This window comes from Thalassophryne amazonica, chromosome 23 (assembly GCF_902500255.1).
Source record: "Thalassophryne amazonica chromosome 23, fThaAma1.1, whole genome shotgun sequence".
NCBI lineage: Eukaryota > Metazoa > Chordata > Actinopteri > Batrachoidiformes > Batrachoididae > Thalassophryne > Thalassophryne amazonica.
The window spans coordinates 3,901,531-3,929,203 of NC_047125.1; the positions used below are offsets into that span (position 1 = coordinate 3,901,531).

A 27,673-nucleotide genomic window follows, 5' to 3' on the forward strand; every position below is an offset into this window, starting at 1 on the left:
CTTGTGGCTTCCCTCACTTGTAAATCATTCAGAGTTGTCATGATTGTCTTGTTGATTTCCGTTACTTGACACTTCTGCAGGGGTGTTGTGTCTGGGTGGCTTCCCCCATTTATCAATCCTTCAGTTGTTTTGAGTGTCTTGTGGCTTTCCTCACTGATCAATCCTTCAGTTATTAGGAGTGTCTTTGTGGCTTCCCTAATTTATCAACACTTCAGTTGTTATGAGTGTCTTGGTGGCTTCCCTCACTTATCAACCCTTCAGTTGTTATGAGTGTCTTGGTGGCTTCCCTCACTTATCAACCCTTTAGTTGTTATGAGTGCCTTGGTGGCTTCTCTCAACGTCCTCCCTCATGCACACTCACTCAGCTTTTGAGCACGATGTCCTCCAGACAGACTATTCACATTGTTACATCTTTAGATTTTTTGTTATAACTGATTTAACTGAACACCAAGAAATCTTCAGGAACTTGAGATCGTTGTTGTATTTTTCAGTATATTGTTGTTTCTTTTCACTAGGTCGTGACTGATTTCAGCAGGTTGAATGCAACAGTTTGTTTTGAAGCTTTTTGGTAATTTACAGTTTTAGCTGCAGACATTCAGAATATCGATATTGTCTAAATATTAGTTTTATAAATGATAAACCTGGTGCACCACGTCACCACGACGCGGCTCGTCTGATCATCACCTGAAAACTCCACCCTTTAAGGCGGAGCTTCCAGACCACCAGCACACTGTCAGTCTTATGTTCTGGTCCATGTTCTAATGTGCACCTGTTAGTTTTCTCCTCACAGCCTCAATATTGAATTTAAAGAACTAATACTAAACCAGTATTTCTGTTGCAAAAGAAAGCTATAAGAATGATCAGTAATAAATCATATCGTGAGCCAATGAATCCGTTATTTGCTTGGTTACAAATTTTAAAATTCTGGGACTTGGTTGATTATATCACAATACAAATTATGTACAAAGTTAAAAACTTTTGCCTCAACATGTCCAGGATCTGTTTAAAATGAGGGACTCCAGCTACAGTTTGAGAGGAATATTATTATTTGAGAAATTAAAGATCCATACTACTGTAAAAAGTCACTGTGTCTCCATCAAAGGTGTAAATATTTGGAATAACTGTCCTGATAATATTAAATTACTTGGTACCTTAGTCGGCTTTAAAAGGCTCTTTAAAAGAATATATTTTTGCCAGTTTTGTCATTGTGTTTGGGATTGTGCGCTATTGCTTGTGTAGCAGTGTGATTGAGCTTAATTATCTTCAGCGGGTTGTTGGATTTCAGCCCATCAGTGTAGGATGGTGTTCTCATAAAAGGGGCAGAGAGGTCTTCTTTCTTTCTCTTGTGGAGGTTTGCTGCAGGTGTGTGTCTGATGGTTCCACTTCTGTGTACCTGTGAAGGCAGGTAGGTGCGGACACAGCTGTGTGTGTGTGTTGAAGTGTGTACTGTTAAAGTGCTTATGTGAATGGTTTTGTTCATACAGATCTCCGTGGGAGTCATCACTGGTTATGCACTGCACGGGGGGTGCCAGGTGGTTGCTGGCTGTTGGCTGCTCCGGTGCTGTGTTGGCTGGGACCACTGGAGTGGTCTGTATGGGTGGGCTGGCTTCCAGCTCTGGACTCATCTGCCACAAGAAAACCCAGAGAATGTTCCTTTAAGCAGGTCTTCTCCTCCAGTGAGACCACTCCAATCTCCACTGATAACTGGTCAGTGTGGCTGATATCAAGACTGAAGTCAAGAATTATGGAAAAAAAAAACACTTTGCTTGTCTGATATCTTTCACCATCACTGACATCATTTTGCTGCTCATTAAGTTTATTATTTGGTTTTGTGTGTGATGCTCAAAGTAACTGTTGTGGCAGCTGATGGTCTTTTTCACCATATTTCTTTCATTTCCATTGTGAGATTTGATCACTTCAAATATATTTTTTAAAATTTCAATTCACTGTATGTTATTTCCATTACAATCCCGTTTAAAAAAAATCTTGCTGCCCATATTAGTGCTAATTATATTTAACCTTATTCCACTTTGTCCACATTTAATCTGTAACAGAGTCATTTAATTGTGATGAAAATAGAAACACATTAAAATATAAAATGTTAATTTATGTATTAATTTCAGATCTGAGCTGCTGTGAGAAAATATATTAATAAAAACTGTTGGACTGCCTTTAGTTCTTTATTTCCATTTTAAACATTATTCTAGAATGCTGCTCTAACAGGAGTGGTTTTCTTTTATCTTTTTGGACACAGACAAACACCAAAAATCTTCCCTCTGTCTTCAACACACTCTCCATCCTCACTATTCAAAGGACCACACACACTCTATGACATCATAGAAGAAGCCTTTATGAAGAGGATTACTTGTGACAGTGATGTAGAAGTGGCATCTTTTTGTGTGTGGTCATGTTTCTGCCCCCTTTGGTCCTGTGATGAGATCAGTCTTTTAAACTAACCTGTACTAGTAACTAATCCAGTTCTCGATGTGACGGTGACCCTGGCTGTGGCTGGTGCCGTGTGCAGTAACTCTAATGAAAAAAGTTTGCATTCACTAATAAATTGTTCGGCTTTTTATCGGCTCATCTTGTCATCCAGACAGTGACCGACTCAGAAACAAGCTTCGAAGCTTTGCTCGAATTCTCTCTGAACTCTTCACATGCAGCTGATGTATCAGGTGCATGTTTTTCAGCAAATCAATGATCAGAGAATCCTGCAGTCAGAACGCTGTCAGCAGATGTTAACAGCTGTTTTGTGTGTGCACCTGAAACTCCTTTCATTAAGAAAGGATGTGCTGTGGTCTGGTCTGGTCATTAACAGAAAATTAACTGGAGATAATTTTATTTTGGCGAGACATTTCTTGCTTCTGTGTGAAATTGATGATGAAACCGTCACTGTCACACCAGATACGTGTGAGTAAGCAACCCTGGATCAGGATGTCACCAATGACGTTTTCATGCCGTCCGACTGATTAGACTGCAGTCACACGTCACTTTGTCGTTCGATAGTTGTTCCAACTCCAATTGGCCACCAGGGTTTTGAACATGTGCAAAACATTAGAGGCGGCTGCACAAATGGGCCTGACTCTGTCAACCGCTCTGAGCCTGCTGTCCGACGTTTTCCAAATGCACCTTGACATCTCCTGAATGTGGGTCGATTTTTCATTTGGCCTCATTTGTAGTATGTTTGATGGGGGTCTATCTGAAGGGTTTTTGTTGTCCATAATCACATCCACACTTGTTGAGCTGGACCGGGACATGGTCCTGTGTCCCAGTGATGGGGTTTAGTCCAGAGGCAGAGCTGCTGCAGCCGGTTCTTCTTGAAGACCTTGTGGTATTGAAGGGTTCCAGCCGGTTCTTCTTGAAGACTTTGTGGTATTGAAGGGCTCCAGCCGGTTCTTCTGCTGGTCCAGATGATCCATTGTGTTTTTGAGTCAATCTGATTTGATAAGTCAGCACTATGGAACAGCTCTTTGGGAGCTTTGTCTCGTGACTCCAGGCCAGGGATGGATCTAGATTCAGGTGGGGGGTGGGGGTGGTTCTGCACCCCCTAAACCCGCTCTAGACCCACGATGCAGGTGGGTCTGGTGCCATTCACAAATAGAATTCTGGATTGTGTCTCTCACGTGGAGGAACTGGATCAAACATAAATAATAATAATAATATAAATAAATAAATAATAAATAAAAATAATAATAAACGTAAATATTCAGGGGTCAATCTGATGTGATTAGAATCCAGATTAACTGTTTACACTCATTTGGATTCTGGAAGAACCTTTTTGTTGTTCTAGCAATTTATTTATTTTATTTTGGTGAAATGCTCAAAGGCAGTAGATTTTATAAATGATGTTTGTGCAAAATGAACCACAATTTTTTTTTTTTTTTGCTTGTTTTAAATTCGGTCATCCGTGGGGAGCTCAGAGTAGAGTCACTGCTCCTTCGTGTTGCAAGGAGCCAGCTGAGGTGGTTCGGGCATCTGGTAAGGAAGGATCCTGGGCACCTCCCAAGGGAGGTGTTCCAGGCATGTCCATCTGGGAGGAGACCCTGGGGAAGACCCAGGACTAGGTGGAGAGATTATATCTCCACACTGGTCTGGGAACGCCTCGGAATCCTCCAGTCAGAGGTGGTCAAGGTGGCACAGGAAAGGGAAGTCTGGGGTCCCCTGCTGGAGCTGTTGCCCCCATGACCCGAACCCAGAAAAGCGGTTGAAGATGAGTGAGTGGTGAACGAATGTTTTAAATTAATTCATATAATTATAAGTGATCCAGAATTAACCTAATCCCAGATGTTTAAACAAATTTCAGTGTGTCCAGGTGGAAGATCTCATATTGGTCTTGCTGAGTATTTCAAAGGGCGTCCCTCAGGGCTCAGTTTTAGACCCATAAATTGTTTGTATAAACAGACTTCCTGTAGGAGCACCACATGTAAATCACACCTTTTATGCAGATGACACTGTAATTTAACAGTCACAAAGATTTAACGTGACTCAAATTCATTTATTAAAACATGATTAGTTTTCAAACTCTTAAAATTCCAGTTAAGTTTTCCAACAGAAGTGAGTTTTTTTTTTCATTATTTCCCACAATAAAGCTGCTGTTTGTCTTCTTGGCCACTAGGAGTCAATAGAACTTTACAGAAGACCAGTTTGTCTTCACTGCTGTCCATCATTATTTTGGTCTCAGTTACATGATGTTTGATTCATTTATTTCTTAAAAACAAAACAAGGCCTGAAGCTATTTCTGCTGTGAGTCAAATATTGTTTGTATTTAAAACTCATATTGAAGAAAAGATCAACAGATATGAACAAATGGAAAATCGATGACATGAACTTTGTTTTTGGATGTTTCACTTTCACACTTTCCTTGAAACATCAACAAACCTGTGGACAAAAGACAACGGTCTTCAGAGGCTTGATGTTGGGAAAGACGTTAGCTGGCTGTCAGAGGACAGACAACAACTGGACTGAGGACACTGTGGACTGAAGCTGCTGCAGACACACGCGTCTCCACGGACAGTGACGTCTGCAGACGACTCTGATCTGTAGGACATGACATCCTTCATCATCACCAGCTAGGACGAAGACAGCATCAGGGTGGGCAGGCTCATGTCTGCTGAGGACGTCCTGCAGTGTCCCCGGTGCAGTCACGAGATCCATCCACAGACGGCAGACACACGGTGCTGATCTGTCTTGGTAGGTCAAACAGTCACCACGTCCCCATCAACAGTTTGATGTCAGAACAGTGTTTTTCGATTACCTGAACGTCCAAAACACTATCTGTTGGAACGTCCATGCAGACACCTCCTCCTCTGTTTGTCCCTGAGGTGGGTGTGCGGTCGCCACGATGTACTGAGTGTGTACAGCTGCAGAGCTGAATCCAGCGGACTGTCCCCGGACCAGGTTTAAGACAAAATAAGAGCACAGCTGATCTGGTGGTTAGTCTGGTTCTCAGCTCATCATCTGGTTTACAAGAGACTGAACTTCAGCTAGTAAAGACTAGACAGCTGTGGTCTGGTAGGTCTAGGCTTTAGCCTACAAGCGGACATCAGCATGTAACTATTGTGTAACTAGACTTTTGAATGAAACCTGAAGTAGCAGCTGAAATGTTGACAGCAGTGTGTTGAGTGGATCAGAGGACAGAAATTTACTGGAAATATTTTTGCTGGAAGTTGAGATTCTCCTCCAAAAATTCAATGACTGTTTAAAATTCCTTGAATGCCATCCTGTTGTGATTTTTCTCTCTCTCATGCAATTTGGGAACTTGAACAACTGCGGGTGAATTTCATGGTTTTTCATAACCAAAAGTTGGCATTCAAAATTCAACAGGGAAGAACAGAACTTCAAACAAAACCAAATTCACCAGTTTGGTGAATTTAATTGTTTTCCAAACACACAATATTTGTTTTGAACAAAAATCATAATTTTGTGAAGAACTGAGAACTTTGTTTAAATTAATCAACCTAAGATGAATCCAATTGAAAACTTTTGCATGAATTTCACCTTAATGAAATTCATTTTTTACTAAAATGTATTATTTCATATATCCACAAGGATGAATTATGAACAGTGTTTAGAAGAATCAAACAAAACCAACAGAATTAAAAATATATATCAGAAACTGAAACAGAAAAAAAACTGTTTTGGTGACTTTCACTATTTTCACCATAAAAAATTTCTACAATTTCCAAAACAATTCAAAGGTTCAATACTGTGTGAGGAAGGATTGTAAATCAGTGTTTAGATGAAACAAACAAAAACAATCATCAAATTCCATCAAGAACTGAAGGAAAACATTTGGGTGAATTTCAGTTTTCACCCTCAAAAGTTCTTATTTTCCCTAAAACTTACAATTCCAACATTAAGACATTATTACACTCAGAGAAACAGATATGGTGTCAGATCGGTGCCAAAACCACTCATGTTAAAAATAAAAACTGAGTCCTTTTTTGTGCTGGCAGAGATTTACAATGAACAGAACCCATGAACAGGATCTTGCTGAGCAGGTCTATGATTAAACAGAATAAAAGTGGTGAGAGTCTGTCTCCCTGAAATATCCCTCTCTGAACTCGTACGTCTGGGATTGTTATTTGTCCCTCTGTGTGATTGAGGGTGATGGTGGTGTTCCACTTGTTCATTTGTGCCCTCAGGAAAGATCTTATCTCCTCGTTGATGTTGTAGAGTTCTAAGCACCTCATGATCCAGGAGTGTGGTACACTGTCAAATGCCTTTTTGTAGTCAATCCAAGCCATGCTGAGGTTCCTCTTCCTTTTTTTTTTTTTGCAGTCCTCCAGGATAGCTTTGTCTGTCAGTAACTGGTCTTTAGCTCCTAATCTTCTTCTGGAACAACCTTTCTGTTCATTTTCCAGGTAGTCACCAGTGTCAAGATGTTCGTAAATGGCATTAGCTATGATTCCTGTCAGCCATTTGTATGTTGTTAGGCAGCAGATGGGTCTGTACTTGTTGGGAAGCTGTGTTTCTTTGGTCTTTGGTAGTAGGCTTGTGTTCCCTGTCGTTAACCAGTCTGGTGTGTCCTCTTCTCCGTTCAATATTTTTGTGAAAGCCACAGCATAATGTTGGTGTAATGCTGTCAGTCTGTTCAGCCAAAAATTTGGGATTTTGTCGATGCCAGGTGCCTTGAAGTTACTGTATTCACTCATTTTCTTTTTGATCATCTCTTCAGTGATTACAATTGCTGGCATTTGCTGTTTGTCTTTGTTTTTCTGTTTTATTTTTTCAATCCACTCGGCCTCTTGATGTTGTTTTGGGTCTTCAAAGAGTGGTCTCCAGAATTTTTCAATTTGTTCTCTCGGGTGGCTGTTGTATTTCTATTGTGTCGTTTGCTAACTTCCTGTACACTAGTCTTTTTTTTGTTTTTTTGCAAACTGCTTGTTTATCTGTTTTGCTTGTATTTTCTTACCTTTGTTCCTAATCTGTGGTGCAAAATCTTTCACTAAGGCTTGCTGTTCAGCCTCCCACCCAGCTGTTTATCTTCAACATTGTATTTTCTTTTAAGGACATTCCTTTTGTGGTTTTTGCTTCCCAAAAATGTTGCCATTTGGGAGATCTCTGCTCTTAGGTGGCTGATTTTTTGTTGTAATTTCTTTTTCCATTGTGGCACGGTATTCTTTTTCTTAATTGTGGTTCCTTTTCTCTCCAAATCTGGTGGGGCTAATTTACATTGTATGTACCATGCCGCTCTTTAATTCACACAGTTTAAATCTGTCAGTGTGATTGCTTCTGGGACCAGTTTAGTCAGTCCCAGGTTAACTTTTTGCAGGATAGTTTTGAATTTCTTTTTTAATTCTCCTTTAGTCAGTTTTGGATGCTCTTTCATGTCCATTTTTCTTGTTTCTTCAATCTTATTTGCCAATTCCTGCTAGTTCCTGCTGTTCTGCATCTGGGTGCAACTAGACATTGTTTTGTAGATGAGCTGGTGAATGGCTCATTTTTTGGGAGGGCAGTGAATGACTATGAATTATGTGTTTGTTCAGAGTGTCTTTCTGTTTGTCTTTTACTGATCAGAACAGCTAAATGGTGTCTGGTATGAATTATCATGTGTCTGTTCAGAGTGCCCTTTTTGCCTAATCTTTTACCACACTCAGAACAGACAAATACTTTTTGTCTTTTGGTTTTTCATTTATCTTTGATGTCTTAATGGTAGAATGCAATGGGCCCCAAACCTGGGGTCTAAAGTTGCATCCTAGGTTCTATAGTTATCTTAACCAGATCTGGCATTGTATCCGAGGGCTCTCTTCAAGATGGTTATCGTTCCCTTAATCGCAGACAACTGCACCTCATGTGCACTTGGGTGACCGGGGATTGCCTCAAGGTATTTCTTCAGGTTCTTCTTCATCAGGCCTGTTGCTCCTATCACAACTGGAATGATATCGATGTCTTTCAATGACCATGTTGTTCTTAGGTCATTTTTTAGGTCTTGGTATTTTGAGATCTTTCCCCTTTCAGCTCGATTCAGGCCGTAATCATTGGGGACTGTCACATCAATGATTTTGGCTGTTTTCTCTTGCTTGTTCCAGATGACAATATCAGGTTTGATTGCACCTCCTTCTATGTGTCTTCCTGCTGGGATCTCTTTGTCATAGAAGATCGTTATTTTTCCGTTGGATGAGACTGGTGTTGGCTCGTGCTCCCAGACATGTTCTTTAACTTCCAACTCCAGTTCCTTGCAGATCTTCCAGTGGAGATATTGACAGATCTTGTTATGTCTGGATGTATAATGCCCATCTGCCATGAGGATCTGGCATGCTGATGTTAGATGGTTTACACTCTCAACAGCTGTATGACAGAATCGGCATTTATCATTTTGTGAGATCCCTGCCATTTTTTTGAAGCCATTAGTTAGAAGTCCCTGATCTTGTGCTCCAATCAGAATTCTTTCTCCATCAAAACCAAGTTTTCCATTTTTTAGCCACTGCATTGATCCAACTTTGTCGATGTATTCCTTCTCGAGTTCTTCTTGGAAATGTCCGGCTCTTTTGTGTTGTTTCCATCTTTCCACTCGATGTTTTCCTTCTTTTTTGCAGTATTGTTCTCTGGTCTGTCTTGCAAGTTTTGTTGCAGGCATGAGACTGTTGCTTTTTCTCTCTTGTAGAAGTTCTCCGCCAAAGTTTTTTGCCAGTTTAGTGATTGAGGTCCGTTCACTTATGGTCTCGTGGTGTTGTGTGACCATTTTTATGATTTCTTCTTCAGAGCTCTTTAAGTACTGTCCAATACTTATTATCGATGCTCTGTAGGCCTGGTTGATTTCAGTAAGACCCATACCGCCTTCTCTGCGAGGTAGGTATATTCTGTCCATGCACTGATTTCTGTATGTGATTTTGTGGAGGGTGAGCATTTTTCTGGTTTTTGTGTCCAATTTGTTAAGTTCGCATTGTGGCCAGTTCACTATGCCAAACCCATAGGTCACCACTGGTATTGCAAACTGGTTTATGGCTGTGATTTTATTTTTTGGTGTCAGCTGTGTTTTGCAGATCTTTTTTAAGTGGTTTAGATATTCTTTTGTTGTTTTTGTTCTCATTTTCTTGTGTTCAATTGAATTACTTTGTTCAATTCCCAAGTATTTGTATGTGGAGTCTGCAGCCAGGTCTGCAATGTAGCTCCCTTCATCCAATTGTATGTTTTCGGTTTTTGTCTTTTTTCCTTTTGTCATTGTGTATTTTGAGCATTTATCCAGTCCAAATTCCATGCCAATGTCTTTTCAGAACTTATGGGCAGTTTCCACGAGTTGAGTGAGTCCGTTTTTTGTGTTGGCATAGATTTTCAAATCATCCATGAACAACAGATGGTTCACAAGTTTTTGGTTTTCCTTTCCTTTGTCTTTACTTAAGTCATATCCAATGTCTTGCTCCTTCAGGATCTTGCTGAGCGGGTCCATGATTAAGCAGAATAAGAGAGGTGAAAGGCTGTCTCCTTGAAGTATCCCTCTCTGAACTCGTACGTCTGGGACTGTTATTTGTCCCTCTGTGTGATTGAGGGTGATGGTGGTGTTCCACTTGTTCATTTGTGCTTTCAGGAAGGTTCTTATTTTCTCATTGATGTTGTATAGTTCTAAGCACCTCAAGATCCAGGAGTGTGGTACACTGTCAAATGCCTTTTTGTAATCAATCCAAGCCATGCTGAGGTTCCTCTGCCTTGTTTTGCAGTCCTCCAGGATAGCTTTGTCTGTCAGTAACTGGTCTTTAGCTCCTAATCTTCTTTTGGAACATCCTTTCTGTTCATTTTCCAGGTAGCCACCATTGTCAAGATGTTCATAAATGGCATCAGCTATGATTCCTGTCAGCCATTTGTATGTTGTTGTTAGGCAGCAGATGGGTCTGTACTTGTTGGGAAGCTGTGTTTCCTTGGTCTTTGGAATTAGGCTTGTGTTCCCTGTCGTTAGCCAGTCTGGTGTGTCCTCTTCTCCGTTCAATATTTTTGTGAAAGCCACAGCATAATGTTGGTGTAATGCTGTCAGTCTTTTCAGCCAAAAATTTGGGATTTTGTCGATGCCAGGTGCCTTGAAGTTACTGTATTCACTCATTTTCTTTCTGATCTCTTCTTCATTGATTACAATTGCTGGCATTTGTTGTTTGTCTTTGTTTTTCTGTTGTATTTTTTCAATCCACTCAGCCTCTTGGTGTTGTTTTGGGTCTTCAAAGAGTGGTCTCCAAAATTTTTCAATTTCCTTTCTCTCAGGTGGTTGTTGTACTTCTATTGTGTCATTTGCCAGCTTTCTGTACACTAGTCTGGGGTTTGTTGCAAATAGTTTGTTTATCTGTTTTGCTTGTATTTTCTTGTCTTTATTCCTAATTTGTGCTGCGAAAGCTTTTACTAAGGCTTGATGTTCAGCCAGCCTTCCACCTAGCAGTTTGTCTTCAACATTGTATTTTCTTTTAATGCGATTTATTTTTTTTAGAAGATTCTTTTTGTGGTTCTTGTTTCCCAAAAATGTGGCCATTTGGGAGATCTCTGCTCTTAGGCAGCTGATTTTTTGTTGTAATTTCTTTTTCCATCGTGGCATGGTATTCTTTTTCTTATTTGTGGTACTGTTTCTCTCCAAATCTTGTGGGGCTAATTTACTTTGTATGTACCATGCCGCTCCATAATTTACAGAGTTTAACTCTGTCAATGTGGCTCCTCTTGGGACCAGTTTGGTCAGTCCTATGTTAACTTTTTGAAGGATATTTTTGAATTTTTTATTCTCTTTTAGTTTAGTCAGCTTTGGGCGCTCTTTCATGTCCATTTTTCTTGTTTCTTCAATCTTATTTGCCAATTCCTCTTCTAGTTCCTGCTGTTCTGGGTCTGTGTGCACCTGTGAATTATTTTGTAGATGAGCTGGTGAGTTGTTCGTTTTTTCGGTGGGCAATGAGTTGCTCGTTTTTTCAGGGGGCAGTGAGTTGTTCATTTTTTCGTGAGGCAGTGAGTGGTTCGGTTTTTCGTGAGGCAGTGAGTGGTTCGGTTTTTCGGGAGGCAGTGAGTGGTTCGGTTTTTCGGGAGGCAGTGAGTGGTTCGGTTTTTCGGGAGGCATTGAGTTGTTCGGTTTTTCGGGAGGCATTGAGTTGTTCGGTTTTTCGGGAGGCAGTAAATGGTTCGGTTTTTCGGGAGGCAGTGAATGGTTCGTTTTTTCGGGGGGTAGTGAGTTGCTCGTTTTTTGGGGGGCAATGACTTGTTCATTTTTTCGGGAGGCAATAAATGGTTCGGTTTTTCGGGAGGCAGTGGATGGTTTGTTTTTTCGGGGATAAACTTTTTTTGAGGGCAATCATTTTTTGGTGGTGTAATGGGTTGCGTCAGAGGGCAGATGCCTTCTCTTATCATTTTCTCAACCTCCTGTTGCATTGTTTTTATTTCATTATCTGAGAAATGTTTTTGTTTGATAAAGTTTGATTTTTGGGTTGTGAGATTCTTACAAGTGATGTCTTTCTTACTTGGGCAGTGGTGGTGGAATATTTTTTGCCTTTCTTTGGATGTCTTTGTCTGATTTTTGGGGTATTTTATTTTGGCATATTCTTTTGCCCACAACAGTATCCATTCTTCCTCCCTCTTCCACTGACTCCTTTTAAACTGTAGTTGCTTCCCTTTATCCAGCAACTGATAGTCTTTTATCGCTTCCTTTTGGGCTTCTTCCTTTATTTTTTTTTATTTCCTCAGTCGTCAGATATTTTGCGATCTGTGAGGCAATCGATTCCAGTTTTGCGGTAGTGGTGGCTTCTTTCTTTTGTGTAGGTAAATCCGCTTCTTTTATGCGTTCCTCAAATACTGCTTTTTTCTTTCTGCCCCACTTCTCATGCCTTGAGTAAGTGAAGCAGTGAAAGATCTTTTTTTCTCTTCAATGGTCCAATTAACTGTGGTGTAATTTCGCTTGTTTCTTTTTTGTTTTTTTTTTGTCCTGAATGAATTATCATGTGTTTTGTCAGGTAGCTGTTTAGTCCAAATCTTTTTCCACACTCAGAACAGCCAAATGGTTTGTGTCCTGTATGAATTATCATGTGTGTTTTCAGGTTGCCCTTCAGTCCAAACCTTTGACCACACTCAGAACAGACAAACGCTTTGTGTCCTGTATGAATTATCATGTGTGTTTTCAGGTGGCCCTTTCGTCCAAATCTTTGACCACACTCAGAACAGACAAATGCTTTTTGCCCTGTATGAATTATCATGTGTCTTTTCAGGGTGCTATTATATCCAAACCTTTGACCACACTCAGAACAGACAAATGCTCTTTGCCCTGTATGAATTATCATGTGTCTTTTCAGGGTGTTCTTATGTCCAAATCTTTGACCACACTCAGAACAGACAAACGCTTTGTGTCCTGTATGAATTATCATGTGTGTTTTCAGGTAGCCCTTTCGTCCAAACCTTTGACCACACTCAGAACAGACAAATGCTTTTTGCCCTGTATGAATTATCATGTGTCTTTTCAGGGTGCTCTTATGTCCAAATCTTTGACCACACTCAGAACAGACAAATGTTTTTTGTCCTGTCTGAATTCTAATGTCTTTGTTCAGAGTGTCCTTCTGTTTCTGTCCTTTACTCCCATCAGAACAGCTAAATGGTTTTCTTCTTGATTTCCTCCCCTTTTGTTGCTCTGAGTTGTTCATGTGACCAGATGCTTTTCCATATTTAGAGCCTTTAAATAGTTTTTCATCAGTGTTGTCTGAATGAACAATATTGGTATTTTTCTGACAGTTAAAACATGACTGAAGTTCTCTGGTCTGTTTCCAGTCATCACTGTCATCAGTCTCAGTTCCAGAACTGTCTGAACTCCTGCCACTGGTATCTGGTTGTAAATAACTGTTTGGACCTGAGTTGCTGGCTGGTTGTGGTCCTCCATCGTCCTCTCCATCAGCTTCTGCTGTCAGTGTTCTGTGTACAGATGAGCTGCTGGCTACAGGCTCAGCCTCTGTGCTCTCATCACTTCGGCTTTGATGAAGCTGTGATGACTCTGGTTTTTCAGCATCATTTTCACTCTTCACAGGGACGGCAGTGAAACCAAACTTGGTGAGATCTGCCTCCTCCAGCTGCTGAAGCTGCTCTCCCTGCTGACTTATCCACAGCTTCTCTTCTTCTTTAATGTCCTCCTGGTCAACACTCAGATTCCATTCCTGGTGTTCAGGGAGAGTTTCTTCTTTAATCACCAACAACGGCTGCATGTCTGCAAAGAAACAATACAATTAATTTAACAATAAATGTTTGAACAACACTCACTAAAATAAAGTATCAGTGGTGAGTTTGACCTGATGACAGTTACTGCACTGATGGAACTGATAAAGTGGAAATGTACATCAGCATTAGTTTTAAATTTCATAAATTGTAATTCACGTCCTTGTTTTCCACAACTGACTATTGCAGTGTTTTATTTTCTGGATCGGTATAAAATAGCGTAGGATGTCTACAGATGGAACAGAATTACTGTTGCTCGAGTTTTGATGAAAACCAGGAGGTTTGATCACAGACATTCTGGCTTCCCTTCACTGACTCGAGGACTAGATTTCAAGATTTTGTTAGACATCTCAGGCTCTAAACCAGAGGTCTCAAACTGGTTCCAGAAAGGGCCAAGAGGGTGCAGGCTTTCTGTGCAACCACCCACTCCAGCAGGTGAGTTCACTGATTAACTGATTTCACCTGCTCAAAGTGATGTTAATCAGTGAAATCAACTATCTTGCTGAACTTGTTCAGCCTTATGTGCCTCCTCGTGCCCTGTGGTCCTTGGATGCAGACTTGCTCTGTGTCTCAAGGGTTCAAAAGAAGTCAGCAGGCTTCAGAGCCTTTTTTGCCGTGGTCGTATCTTGTGGAACAGGCTGCCTGTTGGCATTTGAAATGTGACTTCAAGACTTTTAAAAACATATTTTCTGTGGACAGTAATTACACGCAACAAAAATATAAACGCAACACTTTTGGTTTTGCTCCCATTTTGTATGAGATGAACTCAAAGATCTAAAACTTTTTCCACATACACAATATCACCATTTCCCTCAAATATTGTTCACAAACCAGTCTAAATCTGTGATAGTGAGCACTTCTCCTTTGTTGAGATAATCCATCCCACCTCACAGGTGTGCCATATCAAGATGCTGATTAGACACCATGATTAGTGCACAGGTGTGCCTTAGACTGTCCACAATAAAAGGCCACTCTGAAAGGTGCAGTTTTGTTTTATTGGGGGGGATACCAGCCAGTATCTGGTGTGACCACCATTTGCCTCATGCAGTGCAACACATCTCCTTTGCATAGAGTTGATCAGGTTGTCAATTGTGGCCTGTGGAATGTTGGTCCACTCCTCTTCAATGGCTGTGCGAAGTTGCTGGATATTGGCAGGAACTGGTACACGCTGTCGTATACGCCGGTCCAGAGCATCCCAAACATGCTCAATGGGTGACATGTCCGGTGAGTATGCCGGCCATGCAAGAACTGGGACATTTTCAGCTTCCAAGAATTGTGTACAGATCCTTGCAACATGGGGCCGTGCATTATCCTGCTGCAACATGAGGTGATGTTCTTGGATGTATGGCACAACAATGGGCCTCAGGATCTCGTCACGGTATCTCTGTGCATTCAAAATGCCATCAATAAAATGCACCTGTGTTCTTCGCCCATAACAGACGCCTACCCATACCATAACCCCACCGCCACCATGGGCCACTCGATCCACAACATTGACATCAGAAAACCGCTCACCCACACGACGCCACACACGCTGTCTGCCATCTGCCCTGGACAGTGTGAACCTGGATTCATCCATGAAGAGAACACCTCTCCAACGTGCCAAACGGCAGCAAATGTGAGCATTTGCCCACTCAAGTTGGTTACAACGACGAACTGGAGTCAGGTCGAGACCCCGATGAGGACGACGAGCATGCAGATGAGCTTCCCTGAGACGGTTTCTGACAGTTTGTGCAGAAATTCTTTGGTTATGCAAATCGATTGTTTCAGCAGCTGTCCGAGTTGCTGGTCTCAGACGATCTTGGAGGTGAACATGCTGGATGTGGAGGTCCTGGGCTGGTGTGGTTACACGTGGTCTGCGGTTGTTAGGCTGGCTGGATGTACTGCCAAATTCTCTGAAACGCCTTTGGAGACGGCTTATGGTAAAGAAATGAACATTCAATACACGAGCAACAGCTCTGGTTGACATTCCTGCTGTCAGTATGCCAATTGCACGCTCCCTCAAATCTTGCGACATCTGTGGCATTGTGCTGTGATAAAACTGCACCTTTCAGAGTGGCCTTTTATTGTGGGCAGTCTAAGGCACACCTGTGCACTAATCATGGTGTCTAATCAGCATCTTGATATGGCACACCTGTGAGGTGGGATGGATTATCTCAGCAAAGGAGAAGTGCTCACTATCACAGATTTAGACTGGTTTGTGAACAATATTCGAGGGAAATGGTGATATTATGTATGTGGAAAAAGTTTTAGATCTTTGAGTTCATCTCATACAAAATGGGAGCAAAACCAAAAGTGTTGCGTTTATATTTTTGTTGAGTGTATATATATATATATATATATATATATATATATATACACATACATACATATATATATATATATATATATACATATATATACACACACGGTCTGTTAGAAATTTATCCGACATTTTATTCAAAAACCATATGGATTTGAATCACGTGTGATTGCATCAGACAAGCTTGAACCCTCGTGCGCATGCGTGACTTTTTTCACGCCTGTCGGTTGCGTCATTCGCCTGTGGGCAGGCTTTGACTGAGCACTGGTCCACCCCTCCCGTCGGAATTCCTTTGTCTGACTACTTGCTGAGAGACTGGTGCTTTGCTTAATCAAAATTTTTTCATAAACTGTCAGGCACATCCAAGTGGACACCATTCGAGAAATTCAGATGGTTTTCAGTGAAAATTTTAACAGCTGATGAGAGATTAAGGAGTGTTACTATCGCTTTAAGGACAGCCCACGGCGCCGGACGGCGCACCGCGCCCCGAGCCGCTGTCGTCAGCCTATTTTCAGCTGAAAACTTCCTAATTTAAGCCTCTCTTGACCCAGGACGTTGTGAGAGAACAGAGAAGTTTCAGAAGAGGTCGGGATCAGCAGTTTATCCGGACATTCCATTGTTAATGCTACGTTTACACATAACGACGACAAGTCACGAATGCCACGAAGTGCACATTCTTGGCCGCTGATCACGAATGTGATTATTCGGGGCAGAGGCGTCACGTGTCCTCAGGAACTGCTGCAACCTGTTACCACACGTTACGATTAATGGCACGTGTTGCTGGAGAATTATCAGGAACAATTACGCACGGTCAAGAATAGTGTTCCGCGTTGTTGCGCGCTATTGCGCGTAACAGCGCATCGTTAAGTTCTGTCACATTGTGAATTGTCTCCACACACACACCCATATTCATCCATCCGAATTCAGATCGCTCCAGTTTTTCAGAAGAACTTTGTAACTGCATGCGCAGTTGGGGTCTGTGCCATGGAGTGGCGCAGAGAGGAGATGGACAGCGCCAGATCAATCAATCAATCAATTTTTTTTTTATATAGCGCCAAATCACAACAAACAGTTGCCCCAAGGTGCCTTATATTGTAAGGCAAGGCCATACAATAATTATGTAAAACCCCAACGGTCAAAACGACCCCCTGTGAGCAAGCACTTGGCTACAGTGGGAAGGAAAAACTCCCTTTTAACAGGAAGAAACCTCCAGCAGAACCAGGCTCAGGGAGGGGCAGTCTTCTGCTGGGACTGGTTGGGGCTGAGGGAGAGAACCAGGAAAAAGACATGCTGTGGAGGGGAGCAGAGATCAATCACTAATGATTAAATGCAGAGTGGTGCATACAGAGCAAAAAGAGAAAGAAACACTCGGTGCATCATGGGAACCCCCCAGCAGTCTAAGTCTATAGCAGCATAACTAAGGGATGGTTCAGGGTCACCTGATCCAGCCCTAACTATAAGCTTTAGCAAAAAGGAAAGTTTTAAGCCTAATCTTAAAAGTAGAGAGGGTGTCTGTCTCCCTGATCTGAATTGGGAGCTGGTTCCACAGGAGAGGAGCCTGAAAGCTGAAGGCTCTGCCTCCCATTCTACTCTTACAAACCCTAGGAACTACAAGTAAGCCTGCAGTCTGAGAGCGAAGTGCTCTATTGGGGTGATATGGTACTACGAGGTCCCTAAGATAAGATGGGACCTGATTATTCAAAACCTTATAAGTAAGAAGAAGAATTTTAAATTCTATTCTAGAATTAACAGGAAGCCAATGAAGAGAGGCCAATATGGGTGAGATATGCTCTCTCCTTCTAGTCCCCGTTAGTACTCTAGCTGCAGCATTTTGAATTAACTGAAGGCTTTTTACGGAACTTTTAGGACAACCTGATAATAATGAATTACAATAGTCCAGCCTAGAGGAAATAAATGCATGAATTAGTTTTTCAGCATCACTCTGAGACAAGACCTTTCTAATTTTAGAGATATTGCGTAAATGCAAAAAAGCAGTCCTACATATTTGTTTAATATGCGCTTTGAATGACATATCCTGATCAAAAATGACTCCAAGATTTCTCACAGTATTACTAGAGGTCAGGGTAATGCCAGCCAGAGTAAGGATCTGGTTAGACACCATGTTTCTAACATTTGTGGGGCCAAGTACAATAACTTCAGTTTTATCTGAGTTTAAAAGCAGGAAATTAGAGGTCATCCATGTCTTTATGTCTGTAAGACAATCCTGCAGTTTAGCTAATTGGTGTGTGTCCTCTGGCTTCATGGATAGATAAAGCTGGGTATCATCTGCGTAACAATGAAAATTTAAGCAATACCTTCTAATAATACTGCCTAAGGGAAGCATGTATAAAGTGAATAAAATTGGTCCTAGCACAGAACCTTGTGGAACTCCATAATTAACTTTAGTCTGTGAAGAAGATTCCCCATTTACATGAACAAATTGTAATCTATTAGACAAATATGATTCAAACCACCGCAGCGCAGTGCCTTTAATACCTATGGCATGCTCTAATCTCTGTAATAAAATTTTATGGTCAACAGTATCAAAAGCAGCACTGAGGTCTAACAGAACAAGCACAGAGATGAGTCCACTGTCCGAGGCCATAAGAAGATCATTTGTAAACTTCACTAATGCTGTTTCTGTACTATGATGAATTCTGAAACCTGACTGAAACTCTTCAAATAGACCATTCCTCTGCAGATGATCAGTTAGCTGTTTTACAACTACCCTTTCAAGAACTTTTGAGAGAAAAGGAAGGTTGGAGATTGGCCTACAATTAGCTAAGATAGCTGGGTCAAATGATGGCTTTAAGTAATGGTTTAATTACTGCCACCTTAAAAGCCTGTGGTACATAGCCAACTAACAAAGATAGATTGATCATATTTAAGATCGAAGCATTAAATAATGGTAGGGCTTCCTTGAGCAGCCTGGTAGGAATGGGGTCTAATAAACATGTTGATGGTTTGGATGAAGTAACTAATGAAAATAACTCAGACAGAACAATCGGAGAGAAAGAGTCTAACCAAATACCGGCATCACTGAAAGCAGCCAAAGATAACGATACGTCTTTGGGATGGTTATGAGTAATTTTTTCTCTAATAGTTAAAATTTTGTTAGCAAAGAAAGTCATGAAGTCATTACTAGTTAAAGTTAATGGAATACTCAGCTCAATAGAGCTCTGACTCTTTGTCAGCCTGGCTACAGTGCTGAAAAGAAACCTGGGGTTGTTCTTATTTTCTTCAATTAGTGATGAGTAGAAAGATGTCCTAGCTTTACGGAGGGCTTTTTTATACAGCAACAGACTCTTTTTCCAGGCTAAGTGAAGATCTTCTAAATTAGTGAGACGCCATTTCCTCTCCAACGTACGGGTTATCTGCTTTAAGCTACGAGTTTTGAGTTATACCACGGAGTCAGGCACTTCTGATTTAAAGCTCTCTTTTTCAGAGGAGCTACAGCATCCAAAGTTGTCTTCAATGAGGATGTAAAACTATTGACGAGATACTCTATCTCACTTACAGAGTTTAGGTAGCTACTCTGCACTGTGTTGTTATATGGCATTAGAGAACATAAAGAAGGAATCATATCCTTAAACCTAGTTACAGCGCTTTCTGAAAGACTTCTAGTGTAATGAAACTTATTCCCCACTGCTGGGTAGTCCATCAGAGTAAATGTAAATGTTATTAAGAAATGATCAGACAGAAGGGAGTTTTCAGGGAATACTGTTAAGTCTTCTATTTCCATACCATAAGTCAGAACAAGATCTAAGATATGATTAAAGTGGTGGGTGGACTCATTTACATTTTGAGCAAAGCCAATAGAGTCTAATAATAGATTAAATGCAGTGTTGAGGCTGTCATTCTCAGCATCTGTGTGGATGTTAAAATCGCCCACTATAATTATCTTATCTGAGCTAAGCACTAAGTCAGACAAAAGGTCTGAAAATTCACAGAGAAACTCACAGTAACGACCAGGTAGACGATAGATAATAACAAATAAAACTGGTTTTTGGGACTTCCAATTTGGATGGACAAGACTAAGAGTCAAGCTTTCAAATGAATTAAAGCTCTGTCTGGGTTTTTGATTAATTAATAAGCTGGAATGGAAGATTGCTGCTAATCCTCCGCCCCGGCCCATGCTACGAGCATTCTGACAGTTAGTGTGACTCGGGGGTGTTGACTCATTTAAACTAACATATTCATCCTGCTGTAACCAGGTTTCTGTAAGGCAGAATAAATCAATATGTTGATCAATTATTATATCATTTACTAACAGGGACTTAGAAGAGAGAGACCTAATGTTTAATAGACCACATTTAACTGTTTTAGTCTGTGGTGCAGTTGAAGGTGCTATATTATTTTTTCTTTTTGAATTTTTATGCTTAAATAGATTTTTGCTGGTTATTGGTGGTCTGGGAGCAGACACCGTCTCTACGGGGATGGGGTAATGAGGGGATGGCAGGGGGAGAGAAGCTGCAGAGAGGTGTGTAAGACTACAACTCTGCTTCCTGGTCCCGGAAGACAATTGACTATGGTTGCTGGTGTCACTAACTTCACATTTCTCAAAACAGAGTCGCCAATGACCAGAGTTTGTTCCTCGGCGGGTGTGTCGTCGAGTGGGGAAAAACGGTTAGAAATGTGAACGGGTTGGCGGTGTACACGGGGCTTCTGTTTAGAACTACACTTCCTCCTCACAGTCACCCAGTCGGGCTGCTTTCCCGGCTGCTCGGGATCTGCCAGAGGGGAACTAACGGCGGCTAAGCTACCTTGGTCCGCACCGACTACAGGGGCCTGGCTAGCTGTAGAATTTTCCACGGTGCGGAGCCGAGTCTCCAATTCGCCCAGCCTGGCCTCCAAAGCTACGAATAAGCTACACTTATTACAAGTACCGTTACTGCTAAAGGAGGCAGAGGAATAACTAAACATTTCACACCCTGAGCAGAAAAGTGCGGGAGAGACAGGAGAAGCCGCCATGCTAAATCGGCTAAGAGCTAGTAGCTGCGCTAAGCTAGCAGATTCCTAAAAACACGCAAAGTGAATAATGTGTAAATAATTTAGAGGTGATTCAGCAGAAGGAGTACTTTAGTTAAGGCACGTGAAGATTACACTGTGAAACAAATCGTAATCTAGATAACTAGATCAATCTAACTGCGCAGATTAAACAGCTAACAGATACAGAAAAACACCACTGTGCTCCGGAACAGGAAGTGATACAATACCGCAGTGAGAGCCAACCACCAGTAGAGGCAAGCAAGAGCAAATGACAATTTGTGTGATGTGTGGCTTCATGCGGCTCTCGTCTGGCACAGTTTCCCAAATATCAGGCACATGCAGCAGGTGGAGCGCACTGAAGAGCACTGACATTAGACTTTTAGCCGACTTGGTGTCAGCAATCAAACTGATTGCGGCGCAGCAGGGTTTAATTGTGCACGCGCTTCTTCCTCCGCTGAAGTGCAGAGATGTCTGGCTGCACGTGAGTGTCCTCTCGCTCCTCTGGTTGCTCAGACTCGTTCTCCCCCTCATCAGTTACAACAGCAGGTGCAACACCTGCAGGAGTGTCCTGAGGAACTTCAGCAGGAACTGTGGACCGTTTAATTGTGCGCACGTGACAGAAAACTGATCCGTCGTGGCGCACAGTGAAATGTGACGCCGCGTTACAAGTCGTGTCAAAACTTGACAGTTTCCGTGTCACTTCGTAATAACGCGTGACAGTTTGGGCTCCAACAACCATCACAGGAACCACTACGAACGTTGTCACGTTCTATTAAGGATCAATACTCATCAAGACGGATCAATACGCTCAGTTGCGACCTCCACGGCGTGAGACGAAATGAGGGTGGTGTGTGACATTCGTGGAAGATTTTTTGACAGGCAAAAACATGCTCCACGAATATCAAGAATATCACGCACCAATACGCCCTATTAAGAAACCTATTCAGATGTGTTAAGTCACATTAAGAATGTCAGGAATGTGTCACAAATGACAGAAAAATGACATTCGTAACGCGTCCTGGTTATGTGTAAACGCAGCATAAAGGAGATTTTGCAATGAAAGACGTGCGGACGGATTCACGCGTCGGCACCCAGCCGCTCATGGTGCGGCGCCACAGCAAAACACCTCCGTTGGAAGCCTTACAGGACAAGTTGGAACATGCCCAGCTGTTAAACAATTTCTCGGATACTCAGTCGACTGAAAGCCATCTAAAACCGCCTGAATCTTACGAATGGTTATCAACACGGAGTTGTTTTGCTGTGGCGCCGCGTCATGAGCGGCTGGGTGCCAACGCGCGAATCCGTCCGCACGTCTTTCATTACAAAATCTCCTTTAACAGTGGAATGTCTGGATAAACTGCTGATCCCGACCTCTTCTGAAACTTCTCTGTTCTCTCACGATGTCCTGGGTCAACAGAGGCTTAAATTTGGAAGTTTTCAGCTCGAAACAGGCTGACGACGGTGGCTCGGGGCGCAGCGTACTGTCCGGCACCGTGGGCTGTCCTTAAAGCGATAGCAACACTCCTTAATATCTCATCAGCCGTTAAAAGTTTCACTGAAAACCATCTGAATTTCTCAAATGGTGTCCACTTGGATGTGCCTTACAGTTTCTGAAAAAATTTTGATCAAGCAAAGCGCCAGTCTCTCAGCAAGTAGTCAGACAAAGGAATTCCGACGGGAGGGGTGGACCCGTGCTCACTCAAAGCCTGCCCACAGGCGAATGACGCAACCGACAGGCGTGAAAAAACTCACGCATGCGCACGAGGGTTCAAGCTTGTCTGACGCAATCACACGTAGAGTTGGGTATCGGTTGGGTTTTATCTGATACCGATGCCTACTCGGTATTTTTTAAACGATACCGGTGCTTAAACGGTTCTCGAACCGGTACTTAAAAAAAAATGAACAGCACACACTTTGTCAAAAAAAACAATACCCTTTTATTCCTAAATAAAATTGAAACATAATATTAACTTGTTGTAAATCTTTAAACAATATAAATAAAACATATGATAATAATAAATATAAAATAAAATGTCCATACTATCAAATAGAACAATAACCCGAACAATCACTTTAATATAAATATAACACAAATATGGAACAAAATATTATAAAACAGTTATTGCACATATAAATAACTTCAATTCTTCAATTGCAGTTCTTCTGCAGGAATATCAGCATATTGGCCTTTTCTGGCAATATACGGCATCTTTCCTGGCTAATTGCATGTCCAGCACAGGAGAAAACCCTCTCAGAGGGGGTTGAGGAGGCCTGCACGCACAAATACACCTCTGACAAGGCAGACAAATTAGGGAGGGTATCCCTCTTACCCCACCACCAAGCCACAGGGTCTTGTCCAGATGTGATTGCTGGCATGCCTTTGTAGAGCTCAATCTCTTTCTTGACCTGCTCCGTGATAGAGAGGGCACTGCTTGTGCTCATAGTTGTGTGGAGAAGTTCCCGGTCTTCATCCGCAAATAACTGCTCCAAGGCTGACATCCTGTGAGCTCCTCTTTGCTGCAAAATACAAACAAGTTTAGTATAACACAAAAAACAACTATTCATCATCATTGTAGACAAGATAAATAGTATATGACTGCACTTACATGTGTGTCCTCTTGCTCCACCTCCACCTCATCATCACCATCACCACCTGCTTCTGCCTCACTCTGATGATGGTCCTCTAGTGGAAGCTGCAGACACAAACCAATTACCCACAAAACAGAAATACTTAGTTAAAGAAACTGTAACATAGACATAGAGCATATGAAAAAGATGAGCAATTAGCCCACTGTCTCTGACAAATATGCTGTAAAATACCTGAGTTGCCGTGACACTGTCAATCGTTGCTTTCTCAAGCCTATCCCAAGCTTCTGTAACACCAACTCCCAGCTTGCCTTTAAAGCGAGGGTCCATCAATGTGGCCTCCTGAAGGAAGTTCTGAATTTCTTTATCCTGTAATGAAAACATGATTTAGTGTCCAGTAGTAAAAATTGTGTAGTTTGGCTTCTCTCTTTGTGAACATAGAGATTGGCTGCAAATAGATAGTACCTGGTATCTTTTTTCGAGATCTCCCCAGACCTTCTCTTTTATAGCAGCCACAAACATACTGTCATCATCTGTGGGTAAATATCGTGCCTCCAGCTTTGTGAGGATTGGGATGATTTGGCTGCATGTGGGGGACTTGTCACTTGACACGCAGAGGGTTGAGGTGTACAGGACTTTCATGCATTTCATGAATTCCTCTGCCTTCTCAAAATCACTGTCAGTGAGCCGCTCTAGTCTATGGAATATAAACAATAATAAAAAAAATGAATGAAAATAATTACAAAAGTTAAACTGACATTATTACAAGGGACCCTCCTGTCTATCACCTCACCTGTCCCTCTCCATTGGCTTCCTCAGCCTGTGATCGAGGCAAGCTGCCTGGATTGCAGGGAACTGCTCCACAAACCGCTCAACCATGATGTACAGAGAATTCCAGCAAGTCCTCACATCAAGGATAACATTATGTTCTGGCAAATCTAAAACACAGACATTTGAATTACAATAAACAACTTCTTATATTTAAATGTATCATGATTATATTAATGCTATTTACTGAGGAGTCGTTGCTTCTCTCTCAAAACAGTTTTGCTCATGGTGGAGCGCTTCAACCACACCACCACTGCACGGATCTTTGCACACCACCTGGTCACAGCTTGGATGCCATACACCTTCTGTGCTGCCAGGTTGAGTGTGTGGGCAAAGCATCCAACTTTTAAAAATTTTAAATTTTTCAGTGCAACATCCAAGTTGCTTGCATTGTCAACTGTGGCAGCAAGGACTTTTCCAGTCAACTTGAACTCCTCAAGAATTTTGTGGATTTCCTCTGCCACCACTAGCCCTGTCTGAGCCTCAAACTGCTTCAGTGCTCAGAACTTTCTGCTGGATGCTGCCCTTGTAAATGTAGTGAACAGTCACTGTCAGATAGTGGTCCTGTGCCACGCTGGTCCATCCATCGCAAGTAATTGCAGTTTTGCTGACGTGTGCAAGCTGTTGGATGACATTCTGTTTCACAACAGAATACCATGCAGGTATTAAGGTGTTGGATAGGTCATCCCTGGATGGTGGTTGATATTTAGGGTTCAGGGCAATGCTCATCTCCCTTCAAAAAAAACAAAAAAAACAAAAAACAATATGTATGTGTGTATATATATATATATATATATATATATATATATTTTAGTCTATTTTAATATCTACCACATTTTCACCTAAAACATAGTGATTCCACCGTGGAAAATGGATGAAGCCCCATCACCACAAATTTGGTGACTGCCCTGTGGATTTCCTCCACCTTCTCCTTGGGTACTGCATTCTTCTTAGCCAGGGTGAAAGGAGTCACTGTGGTTACTTGAAAGCCAGAAATAAAAACATTACTATCAAAATAGTTAATAATATACACCTGTTACTCATTAAATGAAAATTGATACTGATGTAAATATACTGAAAGTTCAACATTTTGTTTACATATATTCAGACTTTTGCTTTAAGCAGACATTGAGCAGAAATATTTAATAGTGTAGCCTCGAGACAGGTATATCGAGACAGGTCACGTACAACTGGCCTACAGTCTTTAGCTATAGCTTACCTATTTGTTGTTCCTATGCAATTGCAAAATTGCGCATTCAATCTGTGCAAATGCGCATTCAATCTCGTACATTTTGCATACATACAGTACTTGTTATGAGGTTCATGTTAAGCATAACGTCAGCAGACACTAAGTGGAACTATACATAGCCAGGCGTAGACACACGCTGTTAAGATGCAACAGTACTTGCTAATGCTAACCTAAGACACTTAATAATCAAGATTTGCGGTTGGCATTAAACTAAACTTACCTGAAGAGGAACGGCTGCTGTCATCGTCATCATCGGTGATGTGCAACGCCACACTAGCAGGGCTGGGAGTGGGACTTTCTTCAATTTGCCCTGCAGCTCCTGCTGCCGAAGTGCTGGGCCGTGAAACGTCGCACAGTTTATCAAACACCGTGCATTGTTCAGCTTTCAAATAAACTCCGTGACTGGCCAGATGTTTCATCAAATTTGATGTGTTACCTCCCTTACATGCAATTGTTTTCTGACATCTGTGGCACGTCGCAGAGTCGTTGCCCTTGGGTGTAAAATGAAGCCAAACTTTGGAGCGTTTCACCTTCTGCATTTATATTGATCCTTTTGCTATCAGTTCTCATCAGCTAATGCGGCGCTGACATCACGCAGGTTGACGCCGGAACACTGTGGTCGGTCGCCCCCTTTCAGCTCATGAAAAAAAAAGTCAGGCACCAAAATGAGGCACCGAAATTTTCATTCTTGTTCGGTCTTGTTACTACCATTTACGTCGGAACCGGTGCTCTATTGACACCGCGTTTCGGTACCCAACCCTAATCACACGTGATTCAAATCCATATAGTTTTTGAAAAAAATAAAAAGGTCGGTTTCTTTTCTAATAGACCTCGTATTATATATATATATATATATATATATATATATATATATATATATAAAAATAAAATGTGTATGTATGTACGAGGTCTGTTAGAAAAGTAACAGACCTTTTTATTTTATGCAAAAAATATATGGATTTGATTCATATGTTTTTACGTCAGCCAAGCTTGAACCTTCTTGCGCATGGTTGAGTTTTTTCACGCCTGTCGGTTGCGTCATTCGCCTGTGGACAGGCTTTGAGTGAGCACTGGTCCACCCCTCTCATCGTTTTTTCATTGCGAGGAAATGGCGGAATGCTTTGGGCTTTGTTCCATCAGAATTTTTTCAGAAACTGTTAGAGACAGGCAGCTGGAAACCATTCGGAAAATTCACATGGCTTTCGGTGAAAATTTTATGGGCTTCACAGAGATTAAGGAGTGTTACTACCGCTTTAAGGATGGCCCACAATGGCGCACAGCGCGCTGCGCTCGGAGCCGTGATCGACAGGCAGAAACCACCAGATCATTTCTAAACGGATAGCTGTGTGGATCCGGGACCATCGTGTGCAATTTCTCTGGTTATCACAAGAGGTGGACATCACCCATTTTCCGGCAGATTTCACTTTTAACAAGAGATTTTGTCATGGAAAGCCGCGTGGAGGCTTCGCGCATCATGACGGAGCCGCTGATGAACACCTCCGTTTTGGAGTGTCAGAGGACAAGTTGGGACATGCCTATCTCGGCTTTCAGTGGCTTACCAGTCGAGTGAGTATAAGAGAAATTGTGGAGAGCTGGGCATGTCTAACACTCCAAAACGGAGGTGTTCTTTGTCTCGCTTCATCAGCGAATCGGTTGTGACGCGCGAACCCTCCGCGCGGCTTTCCATGACAAAATCTCTTGTTAAAAGTGAAATCTGCCGGAAAATGGCTGATGTCCAGCTCTTGTGATAACCAGAGAAATTGCACATTCCGGTCCCGGATCCACACAGCTATCCGTTTAGAAATGATCTGGTGGTTTCTGCCTGTCGATCACGGCTCGGAGCACAGCGCGCACCATTGTGGGCCATCCTTAAAGCTGTAATAACACTCCTTAATCTCTGTGAAGCCCATAAAATTTTCACCCAAAGCCATCTGAATTTTACAAATGGTTTCCAGCTGCCTATCTCTAACAGTTTCTGAAAAAATTCTGATGGAACAAAGCCCAAATCATTCCGCCATTTCCTTGCAATGAAAAAACGACAAGAGGGGTGGACCAGTGCTCAGTCAAAG

The 27,673-nt window shown here is 41.8% G+C and overlaps 2 protein-coding genes across 2 annotated transcripts in view; one reads left to right on the plus strand and one right to left on the minus strand.

Annotated features, from left to right (window-relative positions):
• The window catches only part of LOC117504818, a 3,434,143-nt gene that overhangs the window by 1,426,150 nt on the left and 1,980,320 nt on the right, over positions 1-27,673 (plus strand). The gene's annotated exons all lie outside the window — the stretch shown is intronic.
• Positions 23,025-24,456, minus strand: LOC117504840 (zinc finger BED domain-containing protein 1-like). Its single transcript, XM_034164387.1, has 5 exons — positions 24,321-24,456; positions 23,993-24,224; positions 23,762-23,896; positions 23,548-23,634; positions 23,025-23,458 (listed from the first exon to the last, which is right to left on the minus strand). The coding sequence occupies exons 1-5, from the start codon at positions 24,404-24,406 to the stop codon at positions 23,090-23,092; spliced, it is 909 nt and encodes a 302-aa protein (XP_034020278.1). The 5' UTR covers positions 24,407-24,456; the 3' UTR covers positions 23,025-23,089.